The 17,208-nt window shown below is 44.3% G+C and overlaps 1 protein-coding gene and 1 pseudogene across 1 annotated transcript; both read left to right on the forward strand.

Moving 5' to 3' along the window:
- LOC111436319 overlaps positions 1-17,208 on the forward strand; it is a 70,796-nt pseudogene that overhangs the window by 24,366 nt on the left and 29,222 nt on the right.
- LOC111436303 lies at positions 5,901-7,110 on the forward strand (the record flags this gene model as incomplete). The annotated part of the gene is made up of 1 exon (XM_023074039.1): positions 5,901-7,110. A coding segment is annotated over one exon (216 nt), but the record flags the coding sequence as incomplete, so codon positions are not given.

Below are 17,208 nucleotides of genomic sequence, written 5' to 3' on the forward strand. Positions count from 1 at the left end.
TACCATAGTTGGTATTCAAGAATCCGTACATGAAATACGAATGAATTTACAAGAAATTGTATTGATTGAGAAGTAATCAATCTATCCGTATGAAACTCGTGATGCGTCTATTTGTGTCAAGGGTCCTGGCTCTGGCTGGATGGATGCGTAACTGCTCCAGACATCATCTTACCACCTTCTTTCTGTGGAAATCGGTTGATAATACATACACAGCATATAGCTAACCTAACGCAGCCAATTCATTTGTGTATTGAATGAAAGATCGAGAGGAATCGCGCGTATACAAACGCCAAAGAATTTGCAAGACGCAAGTTATCCTATAGACGCTATAGACGCTATATTCATGCCTGTTCGAAATACGAATCATAGTATGAATTCTTAATGTAAATGGGAATGAAAAAGAAGAGAGACTTTTGATCGAAGGAGCCCTAAGAAGAAAAATAGCTAGGACAGTTCGGGAAGGACCAAGGGGACAGCCATTCCCTTGTCAAAAACTCAGTCATTTGAAAAGTCATTTTTCATTATTTGGCGAAATAGAAGCCGGTTCGACGAGATCCTTAGTCTTGGATGAATCCTCTTGAAAGGAAAGGGGTCGATCAAGCAAGAGAGATTTGGCAATTCCGGATGTTCCACTTTCACGGGGGAATCGACTCTACGCCCCCATTTCGGTGCCCCGCCTGGCCTCTTTACGAATATTCCGAGGCAAGAGCTCTTTCTTCTCTCAAATTCCTATCCAAATTCCCTTTGTGATCAGGAGCGGGGACTCTACGTCTGGGCGGATCCTCTTGGTGGGGCCGGCAACCCGACCAGCTAAGAGCAACCAACTACAAGCTCTGGTAATCTTTTTCTTCACACCGGTTCTTGACTTTTAACGGCAAACGCGGTTATTGGGGAATTTGTCTCTCTCTCATTGATGCGGCAAAGACTTTTTCACTTTGATGCAATTTTGGATTAGGAACCCTACCCTAATTCTGTGAATCTTTTTCCCCCAATCTTTCTTCTTTGCTTAAAGATATGAACTGAGTGAGGAGGTCTTTCGCTTTCTTTTGCCAAGAGAGAATCTTGCTGCTTACTTGCTGAGTGAGAGCCCAGACCGGCTGACGAGACTTCTCTCTCGACCGGTGACAATTTCTCCCTCTGCTGGAAGTTTCAGATTCGATTCTGGGCCTCTCCTTTGTCGCTTCAATTGTTCAGAGAATCAGATCGGTTCTATTAAGGACAGCAGAAAAGTGTCCGCTTGCAGAAAGAGGGGAAGAAAGGTAAAGTGGAAGGGTAAGGGAACTTCGTGTCGTGGCTGCTCCAGAGGAAGACTTTCCCAGCAGGAAAACCACTTTCATGTTCAGAGAGCACTTTAGTCCTCGTTCCCTTTCGTCTTCATTCCACAGCTCGGATGTTCTCCCCTGTGCCGAACGCCACCGAACACTAAAAACCAACTAGCTTCATCAGGCAACAACGGTTCTGCCTGCAAACTCTGAGCGGGCTGACAGGTTTCGCCCTTATTTATTTGAGACATCTTTGCCTAGAATTGAATGGGCAGAAATGGCCAGGTAGATTGAATCCAATCCCATCCATTGCTCTTTTTCCTTCTCTCCACGAAATCACAGACGGAAGTAAGAAAGAATCAGGCTACTCATCAACGAATTCCGGCAAAATAGAAGATCCAACTACATCAACAACCGGGGGGAAATTCACAGGTCTTACCTAATTCAATGATTAGAATAATGGAGAAGGGAGAGATCTTAAAAAAAACCTATACTACCACTTCCCCTTATGAGAGATTTCCAAAAGGTGAGATTGACCTATCTGACTAATAAGAACAAAGGGGGGCCCATAATAAGGGTGAGCGCTCACTCTTTTGGGGAGAACCGCATCGAGACAAAATCAATGTTTCGGCCTGCAGGAGAGGCATCTTTCCTACTGACTGAATCACTTGAATCAGTTGAAGGAGGTTTCTACAGGAGGAGTTGCGACTCCACGTCGGGGCGGGCGGGGGTTCATTACGAGTGGGCATGAACTGTAACCAAAGAAAGAAAAGTCAGCCAACCACGAATTCCTGAACCGGGAACCACCCTGTAAAGTCAAGAGCCTCGCCTAACCAAACTCGGAGCTGAGAACAAGATCGAAAGCGCAACTTCTACTTCTCATTCGAAGCATTTAAGTGGTCAGGTCACAACAAGCCGTTAGAGAGAGGAGTGGCCTTCTCAAAGGTTGGGGGTTGCTCGAAATCTGTCAAATACAAGCCCTTCCTTCTATATTCAATCTACAGCCTACCTCCTCGATACACCTGTGTCATAATGGCGGATCTTTTGAGTGAGGGAAGCCGGAGCATTACTCAAGAGAGAGAAAGAAGAGTAACTATAGATCAAGAAAGTCACATTAGCTACACCAGACCAGATACACCTTTTTTTGTTATCCTCTTTTTTGACTGACCGGATCCCCCAACTAAGACATTTCTTCATCAATTCCTCTCATCCCTCTATCACAACAAGGCAGAGCTAACCCAACATTCTACTGCTAATAAAAGGCCAGCCCATTCGACGAAGCAATCTTGGACCCTCTTGGCTGCGCTGTGCTTGGATACACTTGTATTCCACACGCCAGCGATGAGATTCAAACTGCCCCCATTCAGTGGTTCCCGTGCCACCACAATGGCATGGCATCGAAAGAGTGACAAGAACCTGTCCCTGACCAGCTCGTGAGTAGCATCCCGGGTCGGCCGTAGCGTCAAAAGCAGGTATTTTGTGATTTCTCCGCTGACCTTTTCTAGGCCTCCTTCCTGGGAAACTGGATTGTCGATATCGACCTAATTTGTACTAACTGAAGAAGACAAAAGCTCTTTTTTATGCAAGACTGCCGAAGCCCTATGCATTGTTTTTCCTGCTGATCTTATTCATACCCCAAGTGATTGATTCCCTATTTGTCGATTTTCTTCTTCGTTCAATATAATGGCAGCTTACTAGACAAGGCAGAAGGTTGATTCTTTCCATAGATGCCCGATTCCTTTCCGATATGCGCTTCCCTTCCATTCGACTACACTAAACTCCTCCTAACAAAAGCGCGTAAGGGGCAACCAACCCTTTCGCCTTAGCCCTCTCACTCCCTAAGGAATGAAACACATCTAAGTCCAAAAAACTGGAATACAAATGAGATCCACAATGCCATCATTGTATGGCCGATAGTAGTACATGGCTTGACTTGGCATCTTTCCTATCTTTCTCTTTCTCGAAGCAATTCACCCCTCTCCTATCCTGCCACTGATGACATTAAGAGCTCCAAGGCTTGAATACCGTTTTCACTGCCCGGATTATGGCAACTGGTCGAGCAGCATACTGCTTTCATCTCGAGTTACTCTATATCCCCGGAGCTGACCGAGCAAGACTTTGTGTTACGTCTAACCAGGTGTATTGCTCACGAGTAAGGGAATCCAAATACGACTCCAGAATGATATCAGCCTTTAAGCGTAAAGTTTCTGCGGAATACGATGTGGGCAGGTCGAAGCCAAAAAGTTCGAGATTTGTGGTTGGGTCGGGATGTGGTTCTTCAATTTCAATTGACTAAGATTCAATTTCATTCTCTTTGGCTTTTCCAGTATCTATAGAATGAGCACTGTTCATTATTTCAAAAAGATAGTTGGTTGAATGAAACGTAAACCTTCTTTCTTTTTTCCCATCTATCACAAGGGGGGCCTCAGGCTCAAGGACGAGTTCAGGAGCAATTAGATTAGATGACGATGTTCTTTCTCGCTTGGCTTGTAATCAGAAATTCTATGCCCTCCTCTCTTTCTCGTTTACTCTGAGTGAGGAAAATGAACCTCTACGGCAAATATATATGATAAGGTAAGACCCAAAAGGCCAGTCACCGTGTAGAGAGCAACTGAAAGGGTTTGTTTTCCTCCTTCTTTCTTTCGTAAATTTCCTGCGCTGTGTCCGTGCCATTAGATCCTAATTCGGCTACCTCTCCCACTCATCAAGGCAGAACATCAGAAGTGAAACCCCAAGGGAGCTTATCAAACAAGGTACGCTTTCTTTGCCCATGAACCTACAAAAGTCTCAGTTACTGGAGTGTTGCGCTTCTCAGGGCCGAGTCAGAGCAACCCCGCTTGGGCGATCCCGTCACCCGGAGAAGAGTTGAGTTGTGTTTACTTACTTATTTGCAAGCTCACCTAAAGGCCTGAATAAGTAAGGGAAATGGGCGAAGACCTGAGACCCGTAGGGCGAAGAGGCGAAGAAGCTCGACTGGAAAGGAAAGGAGAGGGGGGAAACCCTGAGACCAAGAGGTTCAACCACGAGACCGATAGGGAAAGGGGTGAAGCCACGAGACCGAGTTACATCAGTCAAAGGTGAATAAGTCAAGTAGGGAAAGATCATTAATAAAGAAAGAGGAGTTGCCGAGCTATCTTAAAGTCAAGCTCTCTGTCCCCTATCTATAGAGATAGAATAGATCTTTTCATGGATTTAGATAGATTCATTCCATGGATTCTGTTGGGGCTTAAAAAGCTCGTCAATTCTTCCCTTCCTTTTATCTTGGACATCTCACTTGTAATGCTATTCATTCTTTTCGATCTTGTACTGAGGCTGAATACCGACCCAATCTCGATGAAAAAAGCAAAAACGTGCGCAACTACTACATCAAAAACCTCTATTCCTGAAGTAAACTCTAGTCGCTCTCGCTCTGCTCATATACTATTCGAAACCGAGAAAACAAAAGAATCAATGGTATACTCGTCTGGCAGAGCAAAGACCCCTCCGAAGTAGTCTTTTAGTACAGAGGCATTCTGAGCCGACTACTACGACTACATGCGCATCTAGTGCAGTGGCTTAGCTACCTTGACCATCTTCCGAAGAAAAAAAGAATAGACTGATCAAAGGCAGACGGACTGCTCTACATTCAGCCACGCCACTCTGACCCCCGAAGCGATCTTCTTCTAGTTGCGGGATGAAATCCGGCAGCCAATTGCTGGCTCTGAATAACCTGTCTTGCAATCCGTTCAATTCTTCCATAACATAAGGGGGCGGGGTTGCGCGCGAGCCGAGTGCCGTAGGTGCACAAGAGTACTTCGGGCCACAACTATCTCTTTTTGATAGGTTCTACGTACCAATGCCTGCTGCTTCATCTGGTAGAAAAGAATCATTGATATGCCGGTCATTAGAAGGAAGAACCACCATAAAAATCTTCCTCGTGTATCATCTGTAGCAAAACTATGAACGGGAGCTAGCAATCTGGACCGTATTGAAAAGGTTCCTGAGACACAACATGGAAAAGTCACAATATTCAGAAACGAGGTCCAAGAATGAAGAATGGGTAAAATGACTGAATGAATACGAGCTGTGGCTAATACCCGAGGCATAAAAGAAGCATTTTCAACGGGATCCCGAAACCACCAGCCACCCCGACCTAATTCATGATGAGCCCACCAACTTCCTGGCAAGATGCCTACGGTTAAAAAGCACCGACATATCAAGATCCAAATTCGAATGGGTTCCTTGTCCTGGTCAGAGACCACTGTGTTCGCGCCGGCAGTCCAAGAAAGAAGCGAAGTAGTGGTCTCTTTCTTTGCATTACAAACGAGACGCTTCGCCAGCTCCCTCCCCGTGTCCACTAGCCCTCCCGACCAGAGGGAAGAGAAGGCGAAAAAGCGCCGCCGAAGCAGCATGAGCAGGCTGATATTGCTATGCACCAATAGAGCAGGATAGCATTTTGCGCCTACATCTTTGAATTTGAGGGTAAAAAGCTTGCTTCTTATACGGGATCCGACGCATCCAGCAGAGCGAAGCAGCGTTCCATTCTTTTCGGGGGCATCCTTACGCATTGGCGGGGAGTGAGGTGCCACAATCCCATTCATCATTTTGGATCTACATAAGCCAAAACCCATAGCACTGGCGACGTCTCCGGCATAAATACAAGGAGGATGTATAGCTGATATAGGATCTTGTGAAACAGGATTTGATTCTGCAAGCGGTTCGGTACGAACGAAGAAATTTCAAACAAAAGGATCGGAACTCGCTGATAGGAAAGGAGAGAAAAACAAAGCAATGCCAAGAGTTCTGTCAATCCGCTGTTCATCGATAGACGAAGCTCTCTCTTTATCATCTCATGCCAGATGCAACAAAGGATGAGTCCTTTTTACTTCTCGCGAACCACGGGAGCGCCAGGAGCCCAAAGGAGCAAAGCTCATTTGACTTTCAGGGTAAAGCGGCGCATAAAAAAGGGCTGGCCCGTCAAAAGTCTGGTTCCTCCGCCAACGAAGTTCAGAATCAACAAGGGTTCGGAGAACGAAGGGAGTGCACAACAGGGGCGCAGACCCACTTTTTTGGTCGTAACGAGGGAGATCTCGAATGGGGTTCTTCACGAAGTTCGAAAGAAAGGAATAAAAAAGAGTTTCTCTATGGCCTCCTCGTTTTGAGACATTATGGCTTTGGGGGCAACCCCGGTAACAAAGAAGGAATCCATAAACACTTGGGATCCGACACCATGATAAAATACTACCCTCATGATTAGACCATGTCCCTGAGATTTGATAAAAGAAAGGTGCATTCGCGGTTAATACGTTGGAATTGGATAAGTTATTAGGAATTTGACGGAATGAAAGACCAAAGAAAGAAAGAAGAATACACCAAAATGCAGGTGCTGCACCAAACGCTGGTGGTTCTTTCTTGTTGTAAGTGAATCCAACGAAAAGACCGGGAAATAACGAATAATGAAACAATTCATATATTGACATTTCGTGCTCATTTCTGCTTTCTTATTCCCATCATCCGGTAACCACAAGATGATCCACAAGAAAGGTGGCAGGATTCGAACCTATGGCCGCGCCTCTTCGCCCGTAGGGTCTCAGGTCTTCGCCCCTGACCTGCTCGGTTGGGTGGCCGGGTTAGCACCCCTCCTCACCTCTGTACCCGAAACAGATGCGCTGCGCTAACCAGCGCGTAACCTTCTTTACCCTACCCCTCTTGAGGTTATGCCATTACCAATCGCGGGGAACCCCAGGGCCGGCTGCTGCCCCTGACCTAATAAGAACCATTATCCTTATGACCAAACAAGGACCAGCTTACTTACTTCTCGAGCGAGAGTTCCACGATCCCGACCAGAAACTTGTTGGCAGTAGGGGCATCCAAACTTGCCCAACAAACACCTATTTACCAGGGGCTTGGACATCGAGGGGTTTTTGAGGGAGATACAGACAGTAGAATAAGGTTGGATTTGAAAAAGAAAATAGGACTAGATAACACATGTTATGAAACTTGTTCGTTAAGAATTTTGTTGATTTCGTTAGACCTAAACTAATATAGACGCAGAAAGGGACAGATAGTGCTTCGGAAAAATGGGGGGGATGACCTGGGAGAGGAAAGAAGGAAGCTGCTTTACCGAGGTGAATGAGATCAGCAGCGAGACCGAGTGAAAGAACACTGACTTAGTGCTTGCTTTACCGAGTGAAAGAAGGTTATTGATAACTCATATCTTGTTGAGTTGAGGATTGAGTTGAGTCTTTGTTTACTGTGAAAGAAGAAATAGGTGACGGTTTAGAAAAGAACAGAAAAGAGACCGTCAAATAGTTCAACCCTTGTGAAAGAATCATCCTCCATACAGCCAGTTTACCTCATTCAATCAGGCAAAGGTTTAGGAGTTTACCTCGGTTACAGTCTTCTAAAGAAAGAAGGGACAGGTGAAGGAGAAGGAATAAGAAGTTGAGACTTTCTTACAGCAGGAGAGTAAGTTCAAGAAAGGCTAAGACAGAGAGGAGCGAAGCCACTTTACAGTTCCGGAATAACTAGGTGATTGAGTGAAGGATAATGAATTTCATATGCGAGTTCAGGATAAATTACCCTGTATTTGAAGGAATAAATAGGGACAAGTTCAGTAGTTAAGGAGAAAGAATCTTTGTTTGTTATACAGGCAGGAGAGAGTAAAAGAGTTCCATCAGGTTCAGTAGCGAAGGGAAGTCTCATGAGTTCAATCAGTAGGATCAGTCTAATCAGTCTGACAGTGAACGAGAATTCTTGTTGAGTTGAGGATTGACTTCTTAATTACCTCGGCCCATTTGACCTCTCTTTTATCCCTAAAAATAAGGGAGAGATAGAAGGAATCTTGAGGATTGACTGAGAGTGAACGATCATTGATTCTTCGATAGTCTTGACTTCTACTTCAACATTACCTCTGCCCTAAATACCGGGATTTTATCCCGAAAAATAGGGTAAAGATAGACTTTTATACCTAAAAATACAAGAAAGATAGACTTTTTTCTTGTTTTTTGAGTGTTTACAGTTGAGTTACCGAGGGAAATAGGGGTAAAGATACACTTTTATACCCTAAAATACGGGAAAGATAGAATTTCTTTTCTTGAAGCCGAAGCTATTAAGGGAAAAAGAGAAATACCCCTAAAATACGGGAAAGATAGAAAATAATTTATTGAAGCTCCCGCTATTAAGGGAAAACCGCTTTTACTGTTTTACTCCTATACTGGATAGAATTAATTAATTAATGGTCTTTACTGGTTCCGGAATAAGGAGTTTCGTCTTTGTCTTTCTTCTACCTTCATTTATTCAAAGACTGTAAACTCTCTTTCCTCTTTCGGCTTTGTTTACAGGGAATATTGGGTCAGGGGCAGGAGCGAAGCCACTCTCATTCATCTTTCTTACTTACAGGAGAGTAAACAACTCATTAGCTGCTTGACCTCCGAGTATAAATTAAATCAGAGAAAGAAGAGAGAAAGACAAGTAGTCCCTTGGTTACAGTCAAAGAAAGAAGGAATAAATAGATTAAGGCAATGGAATTGTTCAACCGACCGATAGGGGCAGGCAATGCGTGAAACCGAGTTGTAGAGGCTCCGGAGCTTGACCTTCTTCTCATCCTGCCTAGTCAATTACCTCCTCAATGACCTCTTTATTTAATAGGGAGCCATCAGTTTACCTAGTTACATCAGGCAAAGCAAAGGTTTAAGGTAGAGTATTGATCTTTGACAGTGAAGGGCGAGGAAAAGAAAGAATACATAGGTGAAGGAAGAAGCCGCATTCTCTTCCATTTCATCCTTCATGCCTTGTCTGTCTTGTTTACAGTGAGTTCAAGCAAGCAAGGTAGAGGGACGAAGCCACGAGACGAGAAGAGGGGAAGGCCATGGAATTGCTTTACCGAGTTCAAGAAGCGAGAGCAAAGAAAAGAGACACTAAAATAGTTCAACCCTTGTTCAATCAGTCCAAAAGCTGCTTTCCCTTGTTTGTCTTTGAAGGACTAAATAGGGAGGGAGAGGATCAAGATCAGAGAAGCCAGTTCCGTTCCAACCCAGCCAGCAAGCAGTGAGACCGACGAAGGAAAGGAGTGAACTTTAATCGAGAGTTTAGTCTTTCTTAGTTTACCAGGAAAGAAGGAGAAAAGGAGAAAGACCTGATTCTCATCCAGCCGCTTGACTGACTCTTCCAGATAATGCTTCGAGAGTTGAGGATTGACTGAGAGTTCACTCTCATTGATTCTTCTTTCCTTCCAGTGAACGAGAATGAATGAATAAGGAGTGTTTACAGTCAAGTAAATGAATTAGCGGCTTGCTTTCCCAAGTTCAAGATCAAGACTTCAATGGCCAGAAAGAAAGAATACGTGCAGGAGCGAAGCAACGAAAGAGACCAATAGGGAAAGGAGAAAGATCAGTTCAATCTGGTAATCCCCAGTTTCCCTTGTTTACTGTGATAGAATAGGGGAAGGATCAAGAGAAGAGAAAGAATCAAACACCTACCTAGTTACCGGGTTCAATCAAGCAAGAATAAAGAGTAGCGAAGCCACTTTACAGTCTTTGAATAAAGAGGATCAGATCAAGAAGAATCAATCTTTCATCTTGACTTCTTTACCTTGGTGAAAGAATAAGTGAAGGAGCGAAGGAGACCGTAAGGGATAGGTTCCGGTTCATGAGTTCAGTTCGTTCAGTAGTGATTGAGCTTGACCTTTCATCTTTCGTTTCGTCTCCCTTTATTCTTTCACTGTAAAGTCTCATTCATCGATAGTCTTTCCTTCCAGTTCCCTCTCATTCATCGTTTCGTCTTTCCTTCCAGTTCTGTCTCATTCATCTTTCGTGTTTACTCCCTTCAAACACACACTTACAACTCTTTCTTGTCTTGCTTTCGGCTTGACTGACTAGTTCGATCTGGTTTTCTTTTCGCTTAAATAACAAAACAAGGGAGTGTTTGAATTTCCTTTGTTTGTTGACGGCCGATATTTTGCTGCTTTTGTTTTGGCTTTTAATTTGCCTCAAAGTTCCAGAGTTGGTCCGATCCCCCTTTCCATTCTTTCACTAACAAAATCGACCTTTCAATTTGACTTAACGAGAAACGACTTCGACTTGACTGACGAACAATCAATCGAAGGGGTAAGGCTAAGCCTGTATGTTCATAATCCCTATTCAAATTGCTTGCTTGACTGATTAAGAGAGTTTGGACGGGAGAAGAGGCTTTGATGCCGAAACGAAGGTACAAAGTGTATTTCTCATGGCCCTCCCAATAAATCATTTTTTTGCTATAGGAGCATAAACACTAACCATTTTTTTAGAATACCTGCAGGCGCCTCGGTAAAACAGGTTTGATTCATTTTCCACGTGGGGAAGGATAAAAGGAAAGCGGTCCCTTACCTTCCCTGATTTAAGGCGGCAGTGATAGGCTAAGAGAAAGAGATTCCTCTTGCTTGGTGGAGGATTACCTCGGGAATGAATGGACATGATCTTTCGTATACTAGGATTGAAGAGCCAGGGGTAAAGCCTTCACAGACCAAGGTTAGCTAATCATTCCATTGATAAGGCGTGCGGTGATTGATATAGGGTCAGTCAGTGTGCCGGTTCTCCGGATCATANTTACTTCCGTCTGTGATTTCGTGCCATTTTCAGTAGTTCCTTAGCTTAGTCAAGTAGGGATGGGGGGGCTGATAAGCCGTAAACAAGCATTATATGAATGAATCCAGGGCATAAGTCAGAATAGAATCTCAGTCTTTTCCAAGCCATCAGGTGAGGTCAATCTGATTATCTAGTCTTTTAATTAAGTGTTCTCTACTCGCAGCCTGACTCTGCTGCTCGGCCTAAGGAGAAGTTAGACTNCCGGTTCTCCGGATCATAGAGGGGGTCTTCCCATTAGTCAGGGATATACTTGGTTGGTTGGTATCCAAATTTACCCGGGGAGGAATTTCTTGGATGTCGAGTCAGTTCGAAAGCCAGTCCCCACAGGAGCATAAACAAAGCGAGCAGGGCCAGTAGTAGATCCAGGATCAATACCCTTCTCAGTTCTATACCCAGCAGGCGGAAACGAAGGTTGAAGCATCACTAGAGACATAGGTGGGAACATATATATTATGATCCACCAGTAGCATCTAAGTAAGCTGCATACCTTCCTGCAGCCGCTTCAGTCCTTTCTGTTGATGGAGCAGTTANAACTTTCTTCTCTTATTCACAATTTCTAGTTAGAAAAAGTTCCAGCGTAAAAAGACTATACTAGCAGTGCTTATTCCGAGATGGATATTGCTGCGCTTACTGATTCAATCACAGCACAGATACGCATTTAATTGCAAACAGAACATTGTTAGCAAATCTGTACCCCTAGCGGCCTATTCTGACGTAGCTGATTCTAGACCAGCCGATGAAATTGCAGCTACTTCGAAAAGCCTATGACGGCGGGTAAAGGGACCGGCTTCCCAGAAAGGTTAATGCCCTAGGATTGGACTCATCCCCAGTTTCCACAGATGGAGNTCCTTTCTGTTGATGGAGCAGTTAATTAAGCACTTGAAGTTGACCGATAGTGATGCTGGTAGATCTGCTACCTACGCCTTTGCTTGCCTTTCCGGCCTATAGCTTTCCCCCTTCCTTTGCCGGGTGGTATCGCTCTCTAAATGCTGGGTCTACTGTTGCTGAAACTACTTGTTCAGGGTAAACCATAGGAACTACTGCATCTGTCTCTGCCACTGATGGATCATATGTAGCTCTAGCCTCTGCTAGCTCTAAGTAATCTCTTTTCTCTCTATTTTCAGGTCTGCAAGAGAGCTGATGTTGATATTCGAGCTAAAGCTCCTAGAATCACTCTCGATAAAAGGCACTCGAGCAACTAGCTTCTGTTATTTCAAACAGCTAAGACTGGTATTTACCCTTATGGCATTTAACTGACATTCTACCATTGAAAGAGGGGATACTTGCATTCGAAGAACTGATAGAAAGATTGAAGAATTCCTGGTACTAGCAGTTCTTTCCTTTTTAAGAGAGAATGTTGAAGGCAAGTAAAGCACTAAGACAAAGCAGCAATAAGACAAGTTTAAGACAACCGGCGGGCACCTTACTTAGAAAAGGCGGGGGTATACCCTTCAACACAAAGCTTATGGAGATTGAACTGGCTTTGTTAGTGAGAGCTAGCTTTAAGGCTAACTAGGGAGTAGTTGCATAAAGTAGTCAGTCACTAGGTTCAGCAGTATATTCTTTTGATCCAAACCCCGGGACTTCCATCCGCCAGCAACAGGCCTAAGCAGGCTGCGTAGCTTTCAGATTCCCGTATGAGTAGCCTGATTCTTTCTTACTTCCGTCTGTGATTTCGTGCCATTTTCAGTAGTTCCTTAGCTTAGTCAAGTAGGGATGGGGGGCTGATAAGCCGTAAACAAGCATTATATGAATGAATCCAGGGCGTAAGTCAGAATAGAATCTCAGTCTTTTCCAAGCCATCAGGTGAGGTCAATCTGATTATCTAGTCTTTTAATTAAGTGTTCTCTACTCGCAGCCTGACTCTGCTGCTCGGCCTAAGGAGAAGTTAGACTTGTCATCAACATTGGTAGCAGGGTTCTCTTTGGGTAAGTACCGAAAAATGGAAAGGGAGTACGAACTCTTTATGTAGGAGTAGTTAATAAAAAAGCTGTGATTGGTGATGGTCAAGATCATACCAATAGGATAACTTTCTTCTCTTATTCACAATTTCTAGTTAGAAAAAGTTCCAGCGTAAAAAGACTATACTAGCAGCGCTTATTCCAAGATGGATATTGCTGCGCTTACTGATTCAATCACAGCACAGATACGCATTCAATTGCAAACATCACACTGGTTAATTTCACTGTTAGCAAATCTGTACCCCTAGCGGCCTATTCTGACGTAGCTGATTCTAGACCAGCCGATGAAATTGCAGCTACTTCGAAAAGCCTATGACGGCGGGTAAAGGGACCGGCTTCCCAGAAAGGTTAATGCCCTAGGATTGGACTCATCCCCAGTTTCCACAGATGGAGGGGCGAACTCCTCAACAAAAGAGGTGGCATCTCCTTCTACTTACTTTGGATACTCACTCAGGCCTTTAAAGGGCAAATACTGAAACGAGTTTGAGCGGCCAGGTCTTCCTTCTTGGCCTTGGAAGTTACAGGGTCTATCTTTCTAGTAAGGCTGGACGTAATATCTACTTCCCCTTGTGGAGTGAAGTGGGATGTGAAAGGTACAAAGAAAAGTGAACCGTAGGATCTCGTCTGACTTACTACACACCTAACGTCCGTCAAAGCTCAAAAATCCTCCTGCCCCGGCTACTAGACCAGCTCCGTCTCCATTAGTTCTAGTTTCAGTGCCAGCAACCATCTCATTCAAAAATACAGCTACGTTTAAGTCACCATCTACATCAGTGCCAGAGAGAGCTCCGGCTTCTTACAAAGTGATACCGCACAAGGAATTCCGTCACATACATCCGCTGGGTGACGCAATCTCTCTTATTGGACAAAAATATGGGTCTCTTCCTCTGGATATGAAAACTAGTAGTCTTGCTGTGTAGATCGGTTCCACTTACGGCTGGGGAGAGTGAAGAGCCTTCTGCCGTCTTCCTTCTAGCAGTATTCCTTTAAGCCTTATCTATACCAGGAGATGCAGATGATGGAAATGGAGCTATAGAAGATATAGGAGAGCGCGAATAGCTTTCTATGGGGAAGGTGATGTCTTATAAGGACTAGCCCTCTAGCCTTCTTTCGTTGAGATGATAAAGCAGTCTTAGTCCCATCATCACCCAACGTGATACTTTCTGCTCTGTCAGCAGCATCGGATACAGCAACTGGAAGCGAACCTCTCAGTAAGCCTTGAAGAGCGAATTGTCGACGGACGACTTGCTTCCTTCTTGTGCTTCTTCCTTCTATCTAGTAAGATTCTGTCTTTCCTTCTTTCTTTAGGGACCTCAAGTGCTACCTATTTCTCGGTGATCTTTTGATTCATTCCTTCCTTCAGGCCTGGTTTTGAAGAAAGAGAATAAGGGATAAGACTGTGACTTAGCGTCAAGGCCAATATCCGTACCAGAAAGCTGTCCCCGGAACAACCAGACCCACCACCATTCACTGCATTGGTCCCAAACTGCTTTTTTGATTGAGGGAGCATTTCCTGGTCCACACCTTGTAATTTGCGACTGGATATCTTAGTAAATTGAAGAAGTGCTGGGCTCAGACTCAGCTGTGATCAATCTTCAAGTTCGATTCATTTTCACGGGAAGAGTTCAACCTCAATACCGAAAGTAATGGTAGTATAGGAAGAATCAGAGGATGAGAATGAGGAAGTAGAGAGCAACCAATCTTCTTGTAGTGGAGTTGAGACCTTTATATCTTTCTTCTCGATTTCTCTTTCAGCGGTCTGAGAATAGGAGAAGAAGGAGGTGCCTTCCTGTCAAAGCATAGTTCTTATCCTTCTGGTAGCCAATCAGAATGAACCCAGAGCTATCAGTGACATCAGCCTTGATGGATAAATGAGCCTTGCTTTACTGACCTCGCACCGAGTAAGTTTGGCCTTTGTCGACATCGTCCTGGTCCACCCCAAAAAGAAAGGTCAATCGAACAAAAGATAAGAACTCTCTCTTCCTTGATAGAGCCGATTCTACTACCTCTTACCGGTTTACTGATCACATGCTGCTTATCAGAGTAGAAGCTGTATCACTAATAGCGGATGTTTGAACATCTTTAGGAGTTGAGTAAGAGCCCATCATCTCCTTCTTCAATGAGAGAGGACTCCACCCTACACGGTATGGTTTGTTACGGCACGGCTCGGAATAGCAAGGTATCAAGTAGTTGATGTGATATCAAAAGTGAGAGATTGGTAAAGTCAAGTGTTATAAGTATGGGTATGGAGGAAGCAGCCGAAGCAGATCCCTAAAAAGAAAAAGTCAATCCTTCTGGTGTGGCTTAACATTAGGAAGTTCGTCTAGAATGTGCTTTTAGAGAGGCGTTGATCTTGCTCCGCTATTCGGCTTAAGTCAGGGAAGGTTGAATCAGAGTCAGTCCATTCCAGTCCGTCCTTCCAAGCAAAGAAGCCAAGGAATAGCACGTTTGTGATCTAGTTCCTACCTTAACGCACTCCAAGTCTAGTTGCCAGTGTAGCAGTAGTTCCTTTCTTTTCAAGCCTTGCCAGCTGCTACTTTTCTTTCTAAGTCAGAAAGTACTTTACAGGATCGAGCGTAATAAGTGTAAGGTGTTTACCAGCAGGACTCACTCTTCTTTCAAGTCAAGGCTGTCTACCAGTTAGTTGTATTCATTCTGTCCTAATCAAAAGGATATATATACTTCTCTGGGGTGTGAGAACTCCTTCTCATGAATAAACTATCTGCTTTAAAATAAAACAGTCGATCGTGATAGGCTTGCAAAGCATATAGGCTACGCAGCCTTGTTCACCGGAAAAGCATAAGATCCTTGATTTCAAGGGAGTTTTCTTTACCAGACAGCTTACTGTTCCGGGAAAGCGAGAGATCTCATTGTCCGAGAAATGCTCTTTACTCTAGCGGGATCAGACTTTGAACAAGATAGCATCCCGTACTAAGAGAAGGTGACTTAGTCTACCCGAAGGAAAGTCAAGAGAGAAAGTGGGTACCGGCATGGTTAGAGGATTCGAACTGGCAGGCAGGATTGGTTTAGTGTTAGCAATTAGCATAAAGCGGTTATGCGACAGCTTGAAGAAAACTTCGATTCGTCATCACCGTTGCATCCAACCTCGGTCTTTTTTGCACAAGACAAGGGGGAGTTAGTTGAACCGATTTCAAAGGCTTGATAAAGCTTTGGCATGACCGCGTGGGAAGGTTAGCAAGGGAAGGAGAAGACACGGATGTTTAGTGCTATGGTCTGATGGAGAACTCGGATGAGAACGTTGGAGGAAGAGAACTCATTGTCTCGTTACGCTTCGATGACGCTACAGATCTTGAGTCAGAAAGATGAGGGGAAAATGGCCGGCGAGGTCACTTTCTTATCCGAAAAGGAATGCCACTAGTTAGACTATCAGCTTGCTTCTCCTAATGCCAACACCAAGAAGAAGGTCGTTTACGCGCTTAACTTGCATTGGCAACGTCGGCCGGCCTATCTATATCCAACGTGAGAGACCAATTGCCTTAGTTAGAAGGAAGGCGTTCTCGAGACATAGCTTTCTAAGTAGAATCCGAAATCCCAGCGATTACCAGGTGGACCCATTAACTAATCTTTCTGACAACAGCTAAGCTTCCTAGGTGCCGTGTGAAGCTGCTACCCGGAAAGACCAATCAATGGTTGACTCTGAAATGACACGTTGAAAGTCTTGTAAAGGAAGAAAAAGCGCTGCTATTCTCTAAAAAGAACCTTCCTTCTATACGTCAAGACTCTTCCTAGTTCGTGCTACTTTAGAATACATCTACACCGAAGGAAATATTGAATTTCATTGTCCTTCCTGGCCATGAAAGAATACCAAAATATGCCTGAAAGATAAGAAGTCAAACAATCAAGGTAGGGATTGTTGGCTTGGAACTCGAGCCCCCTCATACACCGGGAAGGCTTCTAGCTTCTCCGCCTGAAGGAGCTTTTGGCAGTGAGTCGAAAGTCTTAGTGAGAAGCCCTCTCCTATCTAGGACTATTTCCACTCTTCTCTGAGTGCCAAAAAAACAGTGCTAAGGTAGCGCTCACAGCGAGAGCTCAGCTTACTATTATTCCTACCCTAATGTGTCAAGAAGAGAATAGGTAGTACAGGTCAGCAAGCAAGCATAGCTATATCTAAGGTATCCGGATCAGAAGGTATATCCTACCCTACCCCACCAACCCTTCTTGTTCTTGGTTCTTTTGTGCTATCTTTCTATCCTGTTTCCAGCGTTAATGTAGAAGTCTCAGGTGTAGAAAGAAGGATTATCAGATTTGATTCAGTGATTTAGCTTGAATCAATCTTTCCTCATTTTCAGGCCCTCTCTCCGCCGAGCCTCTTGGAGTGCTTGCTGTGCTAGGGGTTGTATTCCCCAGAAGCCTCCAGGTATT

Source organism: Cucurbita moschata, unplaced genomic scaffold (assembly GCF_002738365.1).
Source record: "Cucurbita moschata cultivar Rifu unplaced genomic scaffold, Cmos_1.0 Cmo_Scf00053, whole genome shotgun sequence".
Classification (NCBI taxonomy): Eukaryota; Viridiplantae; Streptophyta; class Magnoliopsida; order Cucurbitales; family Cucurbitaceae; genus Cucurbita; species Cucurbita moschata.